The 15281-nt window shown below is 39.6% G+C and overlaps 1 protein-coding gene across 6 annotated transcripts in view; it reads left to right on the top strand.

Moving 5' to 3' along the window:
* LOC143213078 (uncharacterized) overlaps positions 1 to 15281 on the top strand; it is an 832749-nt gene that overhangs the window by 785201 nt on the left and 32267 nt on the right. For all 6 annotated transcript variants that reach the window (XM_076432583.1, XM_076432584.1, XM_076432580.1 and 3 more), the window contains 2 exons: positions 2152 to 2361; positions 3959 to 4219. In XM_076432583.1, coding sequence (XP_076288698.1) covers positions 2152 to 2361; positions 3959 to 4219 — 471 coding nt within the window. The remainder of the gene's footprint in view (positions 1 to 2151; positions 2362 to 3958; positions 4220 to 15281) is intronic.

Here is a 15281-nt window from a genome sequence, read left to right as displayed (position 1 = left end):
ACTTTACCGGACTAAAAATTTGTGTCTTTCTCCTACGAATTATTATGTATTTGGTATGTAATCCAGTAGATTTCTACCCGGCGCGGATGTAGATCGAAGTTTCGAACCTCAAAAACACTGCAGATTGCTCAACTTTAATCGACCATATCTCCTCAACTATTGGTCCTAGAGGATCGAAACTTCGATTTGCATCCGTGCCGGGCACAAATCTACTGGATTACGTACGAAATGCATCATAATTCGTAGGAGAAAGGTACTAATTTTGTTATAATTAGGCTATCAAGGACACAAAGGATTCGAGGGAAGGTAGAAACACCGTCCTTGTGCTTCTTTTCATATATTGCATAAGTTTGTGCCAGTGTTTCATAGATATCTCAAACATTCTTTAAAATTGAACCATTGAATTTTATTTTCAAATCGGGCACAAACTTATGCAACCATCCGATACACATAGTTCATGCAGTGATGGTCTTGTAGAAGAAATAAACTTGAAATCGTGGTATCTGTCCACCTCGCTCCTACTGCGTCAGACTCGCAACATAGGAATATCTGTTCCAGGTATCTTCCTACAGAAAGCAGGTCGTAAATCTAAACAACCTGATTCGACGAATGTCTCGATCTTCAAAACAAAATTGATTTATGTATTTTGAACGTGAAATCCAAACGCTATTTCTGGACTTCTCGCACTTGTGCGACACAGCAGAATGAATCAGTGAATTTGTGTCCTGTTTGCAGCGGGTAAATAAAAGTTCGAGCATTCTACACCGTGAATCTACAGAATTCATCTTTCACGGTATTGGAAATTGGCAGATATCCCGCGGAAGATTTCTGATCCTGCCGGCAGTTACATCAAGTGCGAGTTTTGCAACGTCATCTCCCACTAAACGACTGATCCTGGTTAATCTTCGACTTTTTTATTTATCCACGATAGACGAAAACGAATCTCCCTGGGGAACCGATCTCTTAGCCGAATTAAAACGTCGATTTATTTGCCGGCGAATCGATCGGCCCGTCTCCGTGCCGAACAAATTACCGCGTCTCTCCGCCATTTCTTAAACTTATCCAGATTATAGCATTTCAACGTCGGCTGAATAGACCTCACTTTGCAATCTTCGTTTCGTGCGCAATATGTACTTCGTTAAGCTCCTTTCTGGCTATTGAAAGACTTTTCTTCTGGTACTATTTCAATTTCATATCCATCGAATTTTAAAAAAATCGTAGGAAATGGAAATATTCTAGGTCCGGCTCCGAGCGCGAAGGGTTAATACAGTAAATATTCGATGGACGCAAGGGCCTCGGGGAGGTTCGTTCGCATAATTCGTAGAGAGACACTATTCTTTCGTGCTTCAAAGACCGAGCAGAAAGTAGAAAAAATCAAAACAACAAAAAGCAAAACGAGCAGTGGAGGGGATATCTTTTTGCATCCAACGTGTAACACCTTCTCGCGTCTATAGAATATTTCCTGTAACTCGAAAAGGAAGCTGAAATCGTAATTTCTTTATTCTTTATTTTCATGTTATATTGTCGTGGAGGACCACGCTTAAAATTTCCTCCCACCCGTAGTCGAACACCCCGGTCCTGTTACACAGTAAATATTCGATGGACGCAAGGGCCTCGGGGAGGTTCGTTCGCATAATTCGTAGAGAGACACTATTCTTTCGTGCATCAAAGACCGAGCCGAAAGTAGAAAAATACAAAACAACAAAAAGCAAAACGAGCAGTGGAGGGGATATCTTTTTGCATCCAACGTGTAACACCTTCTCGCGTCTATAGAATATTTCCTGTAACTCGAAAAGGAAGCTGAAGTCGTAATTTCTTTATTCTTTGTTTTCATGTTATATTGTCGTGGAGGACCACGCTTCAAATTTCCTCCCACCCGTAGTCGAACACCCCCGGTCCTGTTACACTAAAATGCTCGCTGAACCGAATCGACAGAGTCCGTAATACAGACTCGATCTTGCATTGAAAGATCAAGGTCCAATTATTCGGGGATCGATTCGGATAATCGGTATACCGAAGGTTTTCCCCGCACGGGTTGCACATAAGCCGGCGCGGGGTTGGTGCGGGTTGCAGCTTCGGCGTCCGAAAGCAGCTCGCTAAATCCCTTAAAACAGTCTCTATCAATTAACCAATTCCTGTGTTTGATTTCAGGCGCTGGTGTACAGGGACGGCAACCTGGTCTCGGGCTCCCTGGAAGCCCTGGTGCAGCACATGGTGCCCACCGAGGAATATTATCCCGATCGAGCGTACCTTTTCGCCTTTTTGCTGAGCGCCAGGCTCTTCATCAAGCCGCACGAGCTCCTGGGCGAGGTCTGCGCCCTCTGCGAGCATCAGCAAAACCTGAATGGAGAGGGTGGCAAGGTGAGCCACGAATCCCGCGTCCCACAAAAGCCCACCGAGAGCCTTCCGGGCGTGCACTTTACGGCCACCGCGTGCATTATCGTTTCATCGTCTCGCAAGCTCGACCCCCTTTTGCATTCACCCCCTCGGAGAATCATCCCGGCACACGCTCGCTCTTGTTCCACGTTGTAATAACGAGCACGCGTATCCAGGCCAGAAAAGTCTCGCTCGCAAATGAATTTCCAGCCCTGCCAACCTCTTCTCCTCTCTGTCCTTTCTCGATTCTTTTTTCTTTTTTTTTTTCAATTTCGACCCGCGCTACTTTGCGCTTCCTTTCTGTGTTTTGCTGTTGTTTTCCTTCGTTTCTCTATCTCCCTCTCCCGCTCTCATTTTTTATTTTTTTTTTGAATGGAATCGGAAGGGACAACGTGTCGATGCTTTTTGTTACATCGACACTGGTCGCTGAACATCCCGGGTCTCCTGTTTCACCAGAAATGTTACCGGTTTCTGTTTTTGCTCGGGCACAGTTCGCCGCGCAACCAACCACGATTCGCTTTTAACCGAAAATGTTTAGCGTAATGCCGCAGCTTTTAACGTCTGCGGTTTTAGATATTGTCACATCAGCTAGCTGCTATCACTCCAGTAAAAGTGTACGCTAGTGTTGGTCAATTTTTATATTGCATGCTACGAATACTAGTCTATGAATGCGGCCTTGAAAAGGTGTAGCCGGATAAGACAAACTGAATCTGCAATAGACCATTCGATAGCTTATCTAAAGAAAATACTTTATGTCAATTTTCAACCCTATACGTCGACATGGGGGGTAGTAATAGGGTGACGAAGAAAATCAGGTTTTTCTCTTATCCCCTTCCATTGAAAATTCTCAAAAGAATCAGGCATACTTTAGCTATTAGAAAACACTTCTATGCATTTTTCAGAATTTTTAGCTTTGAAGCCGAATTTTTAAAAATAAGTTTATAGTTTTCCAGTTTTGACCTGCTTATTCGTCTGCTCCCTTTCTTAGTAGAACTTGGTAGAACTTACTTAGTAGAGACTACTGTTTTTTTTTCCTAACTACGAAGTACACACGTCAAGCAAATTATCATGACGAGCGTATTAACCCTTTGCATTCGGAGCTATTTCAACTGGAAAATTAAACATTTCTTCCGATCTAGAATATTTCCATTCCCCATGATTTTTGAAATTTTATGGATATGAAATTGATATAATACATCATACAATACCCAAACGTTTAGTAACTGATTAGATACCGATACATTTAATAATGTGAACAAAAGTTCGAAGTTTCGAACCTCTAGGATCAATAGTTGAGGGGCTATGGTCACTTAAAGTTGAGCATTTTCAGTGTTTTTGATACACACTGAAAATGCTCAACTTTAAACGACCATAGCTTCTCAACTATTAATCTCAAAGGATCGAAACTTCGATCTGCATCCGCGCCGGGTACAAATCTACTGGATTACATTACAAATACATCAGAATTCGTAGGAGAAACGTACCAATTTTGAGTCCAGTAAAGTAAAGTTTACCCCAGCAATTTTTAATGGTGCCTTAGAGGAGACATCCGAGTACATAGAGTTCGAATGACCTGTTTCAGGAACGTCTGCAACGTTTCGTTCCGCGGCTGGTGCAGCTGCTCGCCGAATGGACAGAAACATTCCCATACGATTTCCGGGACGAAAGGGTGATGGGCCACGTCAGGTCCATCACGCAGAAGGTTGCTGCGGTCGACGCTGCGGCCAGGCAGGAAGTTTCGGCATTGCTGCAAAACTTGCTGCTCAGACTGACGGCCCTGGAGAGGTACGAGGAAGGCCTGGCCAGGCTTGCGACCGAAGCTGCGACAGAACAACTTACGCAGGTTCGTGTGAATATTTGATAAACATTTCATACGGGTGTCGCATTTATTTTCCTCTTCTTGTGCGGTATAACGTGCAGTCGTTCTTTAAATATTCGAAGGTATCTTCCGAATAATTAGACCGCGGATGTGATGTGATTTGACACACGAGTTTGTATGTCGCGCCAAAAGAGAATGCTCTAGAAAACGCAATGCGCAGGTTACATGCGCATACTCGGTACTTGCGTTGATGTAGATTCTTTTTACCGCCATGATGATGTTCACTGTACGCTTGATTAAAAGTATTTGCGCCGTTGCGAGTGTTGAAGGAGTAAAGAATATAAAACCCAACAGGATGTTTATGCAATTTGCAAGGCTGTGTTTCCGTTTACGTCCGTTGTCAGAATTGGATGAAATTTTGGTTCTTTTTTGACTAAAATGATGATTGTCAGAAGGATTTTTGGCGACACGAAAAAGAAAATTTTACCATTTCAATGTCAATCCCTACCTTACCGACAAATTTTTTTTATTATTTTAATGTCAATCTAGAGTCTAAGTAGAGGTGGCATTAAGGATGATTCAATCATAGATCACATATGTGAATTTTTATGGCGCTATGGGGTCAACAAAGCTCGTGACGATCCATTTTTGCAATTCATTGAAGATATTAAATATGTACACTAACGAGCATAACTGACTCAACACAGTTTAAATCAGAATAACTTTTTTATGAATGGACCAAACGACTTCAATTTCTCTGTGAGGCTAGAAGAATTAGTTTAGTAAATGACGTCCAGAAAATATTTTGAGAAAATGCATTTGGTCGGAATTGCGAAAAAAATAGTAAAAATTGATTTTTACTACTTTTCTAGCTGGGCCAATAACGAAAATTTAAAAGGTGTGCTTGGTTATCTTGTATAAAATATATACACACTGAAAATTTCATTGAAATTGGTTAATTGGTTTACGAGTTATAATCGATCACGTAAAATCACTTGTTACTAATGCACATTTCTAATGAAAATGATACCGAATATGATATAATTCCAATTATATTTACTTGAGAAATGGACGATGGAAGTTTTCGACGCAAAGAGGGGACAGCGTACGGGAAAGAAATAGCTCGAAACTTTCATCGTTCATTGAACAAGTAAATATTATCGGAACTATATCATATTTGGTATCATCTTCATTAGAAAAATGCCACGAATATGTTGTTGAAAGTTCCATAAAAAAATCATGAAAAATAAAGAAGTTTTGTCATTGGATTAGTGTGGTCACACCGATATACCCGAGCCGTATGATGTCATACTTCTCGGCCCCTCAAGGGGGTACATCCCGCGGGAGTGGGGATAGTTTTGGGACAATTGTCGGCCAGACATTTGGGACATTTGTCGATAAAATACTGTATTGATGTAAAAACAAATTTTAACAAAAATTTTCTTTGTTATAAACAATTTCGCGGCAAGTTTCTTCTACAAATGTCCACCAATCCAGAGGTGTAGATTCACCCCTACTTCCACTTTGAATTTAAAGAAACTCGAATCAAATAGAAACGAATATAAATGAAATAAATGAAAATCGCACTAAATTGTGTCATGTTTAATATCCCAGCATTTTTTGAAAATTTTCAAGAGCTATAATTGTATAAAGATCCGCAGTCTAGTCCTCGTATTATTCTCTTGAGCGTTGGTAGTCGTTTGCTTCGTGCGGACATTATTGATTCGTTTGTGCCCGCGATCCGATAGCTTAGCAATATTTATCGAATTGCACAGCGGTTATTCGGTTTACTGTAACTGCGCCAGACCTTCGCGAAGTTGCGGTATAATGAACCGATAATATTCTGTCTACGATATTCTCCCCCGGCTCCGGTTCCGTTCATTTCGTGTACCAATTCCGGCCCTGTAACATCAGACCCTTGTTTCCGCTTAAATGACTCGGCCGTGTCCTCTGCACTTGTATCGATACCAACGCACTTTCCACCATTTGCATATGTATGAGTAAATGTTTGCATAAGGTGTTCGGTGGCGCGAGGTTTTGTCTACCATCTAGAAATTTCCATAAAATGAGTAGTGGATTGCCCCGAACAATATCAAATGATATTTTCAAAGCATCGAGTGTAATTGTGTGAATATTGACTGTCGTCAGTTCAGATAACATTTGAATAGCTATGACGTAAAACCACTAAATGGATTAGCTCCTGAAATTGTAGAAACACTTGGACGTCTGATATTATCATTCAACACAGACGGTAGTGGACCTTCAATGTTGATCCACTTCTATACATATTTCCAAGAACGAGAACACCTTCCCTATTCCATACCGTCGATCCATCGCGTGTATTGATCATCCGACGGCGAAGTACCGATCTATTCTCATCCACAGTATCATAATCGTCATTTAAATGCTTAGTTTTTGGCGAATTGATTAAATCAACGCTCTTTACTTTACCGGCTCAAAATCTGTGCCTTTCTCCTATAAATTGTTATGTATTTGGTATGTAATACAGTAGATTTGCAACCGAGGAGGATGAAGATCGAAGTTTCGATCCTGTAGGATCAATAGTTCAGGAGTTATGCTTGCTTAAAGTTGAGCATTTTTCTGTGTTCTTGACAGGTAAGGGCGTCGCCATATTGGTAGTGACGGTCGCGCGCCGCTTACCGAGTTGGTTATGATTACGTCGGGGGCGGCGAGGACCGGCGCACAGTGGGAACTTTCGACCAACCTCGATTCAAAATCAAAGAACTTTCGATAGAAATGAGGTAGAGCGATGAAAATTTTTTTAAATTAAAGCTGAAACTTGGCAGAATATGGAATAAATAGGGAGATTATGGTACGAATGTTTTTTAACCTTGAGAAAATTCGTTAAACTTAAATTTTATTCGTTAAAAAAAGTCTTCTCCGTGCATGGTAACGGAGAAACCACATTTTCTTGAAATTGTGAAAGTTTAACGAATTTTCTCAAGGTTAAAAAACGTTCGTACCATAATCTACCTATTTTCCCCATATTCTGCCAAGTTTCAGCTTTAATTTAAAAAAATTTCATCGCTCTACCTGATTTCTATCGAAAATTCTTTGATTTTGAATCGAGTTTGGTCGAAAAAGTTCCCACTGTGCTGCGGTTCTGCTCGGTAAGCGGCGCGCGACCGTCACTACCAATATGGCGGCGCCCTTACCCGTCAAAAACACTGCAGATTGCTCAACTTTAAGCAAGCATAACTCCTGAACCATTGATCCCACAGAATCGAAACTTGTACTGTACTTTTTTTGGAAAGCTAGAGCAATTAGTTTACTACGGGATGTGAAAAAAGATTTTTTCAAAGATTGAAATTGATCGGAATTGTAGAAAAACAGCAAAAGTTGCATTTCACAACTCTTTTCTGTGGGCCTACGTTGAAAATTTAAAAAATGCGGACGTTTATGCGATTTTCTAGACTAATTTTAAGAGAAACTCGAATCAAATAAAATCTTATTTTCCGTAGTGGTAGTCTTTTTAAATCCGAAATAAATTAAAATCGTCCTAAATTCCGTGGTATTCTATATCCCAGCATTTTTCGGAAATTATCAAAAACCATAATCGCATAAAGCTCAGCTGTCCGCTTACAACGGAGGCGGATACGAGGAACTTGATGCTAGTAAGTTTTCTTAATCGGTTCATTGTCGAAGTTCAAGAGCTTCCGGGGAAGCCATAGAAACATTGTCGCCGAAGTCTCTCGGTAAGTTCTTCGAGCTCGGCCGCTCAGTTGCGACAACTCGAAGTTACGGGGAACATTCACGACGTATTCACGCAGCATCTAGCCACGCATGATCCTGTTTATACATGTTGTCTCGCATGGGACGTTGACGCGGACACGGGCGCACACGGATTCGCGAATTCGGACGCGTTCACTTTGTGCAGTTAAGCTAACAGGGTTACGTAGTTTCCTGGCACGGGAGACAGTAACTATTCGGTTTAATTTGATTACCCCACGCCTATCTGCCGCCGCGTGTAACACCTACTAATAGCTAATTTGCAACTGCATTAGTTGGTTAAATATGCCGGCGCGGCGCAACGGGCGCAGCTAATCAGGACGGAATTGCGTGACCGCGGTCCGCTACAAGCTTCGTCGATGATCGTGTGGCAGGCGGAATTGCCGCACGTACCCCGATTGTCTCGTTCGGATAGCTCCGTGTGGAAACTGGCTTTCGGCAGCCGGACACCTTCGTGCGCATCTGTGTTCGGCCGTGTGCGCTCGATCGAACAGGTAGCATAACGAATGTCTTCATTCCGTTCGCACAGTGGGCGATTTTTCGAAGAAGGGTGACAAAAATCAGTTTGACATGAAAATCTCACTTTTTTCTCGTTCTTAATGGAACTTAGTGGTTGTTAAATGATTCTTAGTGGAACGGGACACGTAAGTACTACCGAGCGTCGCGCGGGGAGGTGTAACGGTTAAATTTAATAGTTTATATCTCCTAAACGCATAGGCTTTTTAAAAAATTGTTTTTTAGATATTGCATTATCATCCAGTTCTGAGCTATGTTTAACATTTCAAGTCTCTAGCTCATCGGGAAGTTAGTTTAAAATCAATTGCAAAATTTGTACCGAACAGACATACAGGCAGACAAGAAAGCAAGCTAATAAAAACGTAGTAAAATAGCTTTATGACTTTTCTTGACCAGATACGATGCAAAAATCTGTGCTTGCTATTTTTTCTTCCTTTTTTTTTTGACAACGTATAAATTTTAAAATATACTTTCAGAAAATAGAAAATAAATTTGTAAAATGAATAACTAGATGTATACTCAAGGGCGCAGGGCTCAGTGAAATTAGAAGATCGTTAGAGTGGAAGAGGGGGAGTGTGTGTGGTAAATGGATTTGAAACCCTGAGGGGACCAAATATCAAATATTACATACATACTCTTTCAGATTTTTTAAAGTGGGGGCATACATGATAGAGCAATTTGACTTTCGGTTTTGGTTTTAGAAGGCTGTACTAGAATCACCTAGCACTAATTGTTGCACACGAAAGAAGTTTTATTTCATTGTGGCCAGTGTAATCTATATGCGAGACTGCATTAAACTTTAAAATTCATCGACGAAGAGAACGTGTACTTGTTCAACAATAAACGACGTAAAATCGAGATTTCTTTGAAAGATTCGTGTTAGAGATCCTCTTCCCGCAGAATAAAGTAGATAATTTTCCACTTGTTGAGCTCGCCTGTAGTTTCTGGAATGTTAATTGCGACGTGAAAATATTACGGGGTACCAGACACACACACATTCTCAGCGACCTAAATCAAAAGATCCATACAATCCGAGGTCTGCGAGAATCTTGAAGCTGTGAGATAAAGCCGTTCTACTGATACCGCGACACGCGCTATTATTGACAGTGTCGACCGAGTTAGCCCGATCGAGTGAACTCGGACCAAGCAGTATTAACGGCTTCTCCGCGATCATTTATCTTTCCTCTTTCGTCGAAAGCTCTCGGTCGAACAGGACACTGACCGTTCAATCGGTCGATCAAGCCTTTATCCTACGGTGAAAGCCGGGAAAACTACATCTTCCACAGCTGGCCATCCTCTGACCTCTGCGTGCTCGGCAGGGTTCTAGGCAGTGACGTATAGTCCCATCCATAAGGCACCGGGAACGAAGACTTACACACGTAAATGTGGTGCAAGAACGGGTACGGTTCTCGATGAATGTGCTTCTGATAATTTCGAATGGATGGCGAATGGTAGAAAAGCAGTGGAGTCAGTTCGCGACCGTACTCGTTAAAAAGATGATTGGAAATTCGAGATAATTGAACAGTATGTAATAGGAAGAACAATTAAATGAAATGCATTTTTTTTAGGAGTTTCACGAACTTCGCGATAGTGCAAAGCCCATCCCCACTCTTCTCTCCAACTTATTGTTGGACAAAGGTTCTCTTTATCAAAGCAGTTCTCTTTATAACACGATAACCCTTGATAAAGTGGAAGCAAACAATTTCTATGACTATTAATAAAATAATATATGCAATTTTCTGCAAAATAATCTGCAATTAAAAAAAAAAATATCCCAAGTTCGAAAATACACTCATTTTTCACTATCTTTACCATCTATTTTTTCATTACCTTTATCAACACTTCTATTTTCAAATTTTAGAAAATATAATATTTCTGGATTTTGGTCCGACGTTTTTCTCAATTTTCTCGAGAACCCTTCGTTTTACGAAAAAAAGTAAGAGGACATAACAAAAGCAACATGTCCGGATCTACAGGTTTTGTCTAACGTATTTTTCGATGCGGTAAATAATTTAGAAGATATTCGAGGGAAAACGAGTTTATCAGCATTCAATTAATTACTTTAATGTTTAAGGGTGTAATAATTTTTTTTTATTACTATACGAACAATCCTGGGCTTAAATAAGAACTATCTTGGGGTACATTGAAGTGCGATGCAGAATAAAAATTGTCGGCATCAATTAAAAAACACAAGCGCCAAGTAGCAATTAATTCCTCTTTCTAATAGATTTATTAAATTGTAAGAAATGTGTCGACACTCTAAAATTCTTGTAATCCTTATTTTAACGTGTGAAATTATACCAACTCATTTTTGCCTTAAATACATAAAATCCGCAGTCTAATTATGATCATTTAAATTATCATTTTAAAAAAATATTGGTTTCCAAATCTGTTCGTTCACATTTGTACCAAATCACGTCTATTCGTGTGAAGATTTTTTGAAAGCTTCAATCCTTCTCGAGATGTTCCACCATTCGCACTTAAATGTAACAGCCTGTATTGCACGCTACGAATCCCCAGTTCCCGTAGAATGGGTAGGCTACAGACCGCCTGGCACAGATGTAGATATGACCAAAAGCTGCCTTCAATCGTATTCGCCCCGCACTGACCACTGAACCGACTGCCACACCGACCTAGCGGTAGCGAAACAATTAAGCGGTCAATAGGTAGGCGAGTAAATATCCGAATGATAAGTACTCGAATTATTTAGAAGATTAGAGTACCCAACTCGACAGGTGCCCGAACGCGCATTCGAACTGCCACCGAATACCATGTGTGTTACCGCCCGCGGCTTTTGTCGAGGAAAATACGTGCGGGGTCAACACGGGTTAATCGGTGAAACATTTTCATGTGTCCCTGCGATGCGCAGCTTCAAACAGCTGATTAATCAAAGTAACACACTGAAGCTATCGGTGTTCGAATTTTTGTTCTGATCTGAAAGTTAGTTAAAATTCATTCTTTGCGGATGAGAATTATTTATTTTTTGGCTGGCCTTTACCTTACCGGACTCAACATTTGTGCCTTTCTTCTACGAATTATGATGTGTTGAGTATGTAATTCAGTAGATTTGTACCCGGAGAATCTGCAGATCGAAGTTTCGAACCTTTAGGATCAATAGTTGAGGAGTTATGGTCGCCCAAAGTTGAGCATTTTTGACAGGTAAGGGCCTGTCAAAAACACTGCAGATTGCTCAACTTTAAGCAAGCATAACTCCTCGACTATTGATCCTAGAGGATCGAAACTTCGATCTGCAGGTTCTCCGGGTACAAATCTACTGGATTACATAAAATAATTTCAGTTATCGATCGTAAATGTTGAATATCAAATTTCTAAATGCTTTCGGCGCTACCGTTTCGATCAATTACTAATATAGCAATTTTGCAAAGTTTTACTTCTTTCCTGACGTTTTCATTCCGTTTTGAACATTTATCAAACCTTTATCAGTATGTTTCAAACCAGCAACTGATACACATCATTTTCCAATGTTCATTTTTACGTTATAAAGTTATTATAGCAAAAGCAAATTTCCACCTTTGATAAAGGTTCAAAACGGAACCGAAACGTCAGGAAAGAAGTAAAATTTTGCAAAATTGCTATATTAGTAATTAATCGAAACGGTAGCGCCGAAAGCATTTAGAAATTTGATACTGGATTACATACCAAGTACATCATAATTCGTAGGAGAAAGAAATTTTGAGTCGGATAAAGTAAAGTTCACCCTTCTTTTTTATTGAAGCTCTTCAGCCCCTTAAATGTGTCTATTTCGCTTTACAATTTGGTGTTACAATGCTACAATTTGGTGTAACAATGCTACAAGATGAGATATGATTCAAATAGATAGCTTAAAATCTTTCTAGCGTACTCTTCAATGTAACCAGTACGTATGGTGGCCATTTATTAATTCAAGTCATATTTTAAATCCCAAATGGCTTATAGATTCTTAGGAAGTGTGCAGAAACGTCTAAACTACATTTTCATCGAGTTTCTGCAATGTTTCTGTTAATTCCAAGAATTCAATTCAACTTTACACACGCGTAACTTTCGAACCAGTGAATTGCTAACATTAAAACTTGGATTTTCGGTATTTCCCTGCCAAAATCAACAGGATTACACATAAAAGAATCCAAAATGTGTCGTCCCGTATGATGAAGTTTAACCCTAATAGCTAGCAAGCTGAAATGGAAATGAATAATGTGCAATCTGAATATAAAATGTAACAGTTTCAAAGACATCATGGACAGCACAATATTTGTATGATTAAAATGACAGCGAGTGATGACAGTAATTAGACTGTACGAGATTACGTGAAATTGATAGTGACGCGTTTTAATCATTTAAAAGCAGGGATTTAATTCGATTCCGCGTTAATTGAATACAATAGCATGTAACGGAGTTAATACGGGATTTTAACGTGTATTATCGTTATCAATTAAAATCCCGTTATCCGGCGTAACTGCGTTAACGGGAACATTTAAATACGCCTGATAGCAAGCATTCCGGAGGCTGCATTCCCAGGGCCTTTGGCTTTTTTTCCAGCACCGATTCCCACCCGGCCGCTGTTGCGCATAAAGGAATAGGTAACTAAAAGGTTCGCCCGATGCGAAACGCGCGAAGACGGTTTTTCAGCTTTTCCAACGGTTTCGAGTTATTCCCAGCACGTGTGCCCTATAAAATATAGCCATTGTAAGCTTATCTCGTTTACTAACTCTTCTGTTTGGATCGCTGTGACTACGTCTCCGCACAAAAATGTGTTTCCCGTCCAATGGGACGCGTCTAATTTCAGTAGAAACAGTTGGTCTACGTTCAAATAGACCCGGTTCTCCCCATTTACACGGTAGTCTCGTTTCGAAAAAATGTATGCAAATGAACGCTGTGTAAAAAGGAACACAGTAGGTACAGGGTGTATAAAAAGTAATGGTCATCCGTCCAAGGAGTAAATCTACACCTCTGGATCGGTGGACATTTGTGAAAGAAACTTGACGCAAAATTGTTTACACCAAAGAAAATTGTTGTTTGAGTTTATTTTTACGTCAACACCTTCTATTCATCGAGAAGAGAAAAGGTTTGAAAGGAAACATACGTCGCAAACAAATACTTATTAATAGACTGCGGATCTTTATGCAAAATAAAAATTGTCTACATCGATTGCAAGAAATAAAAGCTAAATTGAATGCTGTTTCTTCCCTTAATGACTTTAATAGAGATTTAATCAAGATTTAATGAAGAATAAAGGAGAAATCTCTGGAAATATTCTATGTGCCATTTTAAACTGTGGTGCCCAAGGTGGTTCGGAACCCACCTTATAAAAACCGTAGGTCCACAACAGTTAGAGAAGCGACGTAAAATAAATTAAAAAAGAAAAAGAAAAAATGCATTGACATCTCTTAAATTTTTAAAATTTTCCAACAATTTCTAAAATTTCTACAATCGACATTTATATAGTTTCATAATTAGAAGTAGCTTCATAATTAAAATATTTATCTAACCGTAAATGTCGGAGTTACATTTCAAGCGTACAATCCACTTTTTGCAGTCGGAATTAAATTAAAAATCAGGTTAAAGGTGAATAAGTTCCGAGACGGAAGTTTCATTCGATATCAAATATTCCCCTTTTTATAAACAAAACACAACCAACGCAACGTTTATACCTGCAATCTCCGGCTAAATTCATAAAAACTTTTCTTCGTCAAAAGGTTTCAGATTTCAATTTCTTCTTTTTTTAAGTGCCGAAGCCATCGCGAAATTAGCTTTCCATGGTAGCCGATCACGGTCGAGTGGCGAAATGTACGGTCGAAACTTTCTTTCCATAGGGAAAAGATTAAGGTTCTGTTTCATTAACCAACATGCGCTTCTTCGTCCAAGATGTGCAACGGACGCGGTAAAAATTCAATTGAAAACTCAACTTTGTCTTATCTTAATCAAACATTTATCTTCGAAAAGTAAAAGTTGATTTACTAATATGTGATACCCTTATGGTCATTTGAAATCACTTTTTCACGAAATTAAATAACGTGTCTACTTTCGCACGAGGCGGAAAGGAATTAATATTCGTTTGGAGAACCCGTTTTCAACGATTTTTTGAGACTCGTGATCGGCGAGCAAGCCATTTCGGTTAAGCTTCTCGTGCAGGAAGTTATTTATTATACCGCAGTAAATTAATCTTCCTTTGATCATAAAGAACGTCGCTATTATTCGTTCGCCTCGGATGAAATATGCGTTTAATGCCGCGTCATCCGGGAGATGAAAGATTCTTTCGTGGTTAAAAAAACAATGGTTTTTGTCAGTGACATCTAATAAGTTTACGATGAAGGATTGGCAAAGATTGTTTAAGACCCCATCTACCAATGGCCTTATAATGATAACTCACTCTCTGAATACATCTTTTTTTAGTACATCTACATAGTTGTATTGAATGATTAGACTGCGGATTTTATGCATTTATGACAAAAATGGGTACGTACAATTTAAAACAATGGAGGTATTAAAAAGATTTAAGGCCACCAGTGAATTAATTTCACCTTAATAAGGTAATTAAAAGAAGAATGAATTTGTTATTTGTCTCCTGTGTCTTGCAATCAATGGAAACATTTTTTATTTTCCATAAACATCCGCAGTCTAGTAATGATATTTGATCCCATCAGGGTTTCACATGCATTTACCACACTCCCCCTCTTCCACTCGCGCTATTTCCTAATTTCAGCGGGACCTGCAGTTTATAAAGGTGGGTTCACAATGTTGGGCACCACAGTCTTTATTTATTCACAAACTAGCAAACAATAAATCCTAAAAATCCAATACCTAGCATGGCATAAATTATTCC

This window comes from Lasioglossum baleicum, chromosome 10, assembly GCF_051020765.1.
Source record: "Lasioglossum baleicum chromosome 10, iyLasBale1, whole genome shotgun sequence".
Taxonomy (NCBI): Eukaryota; Metazoa; Arthropoda; class Insecta; order Hymenoptera; family Halictidae; genus Lasioglossum; species Lasioglossum baleicum.
The sequence above is the reverse complement of the archived record's forward strand: the minus strand, read 5'-3'. Positions and strand labels throughout refer to the sequence as shown.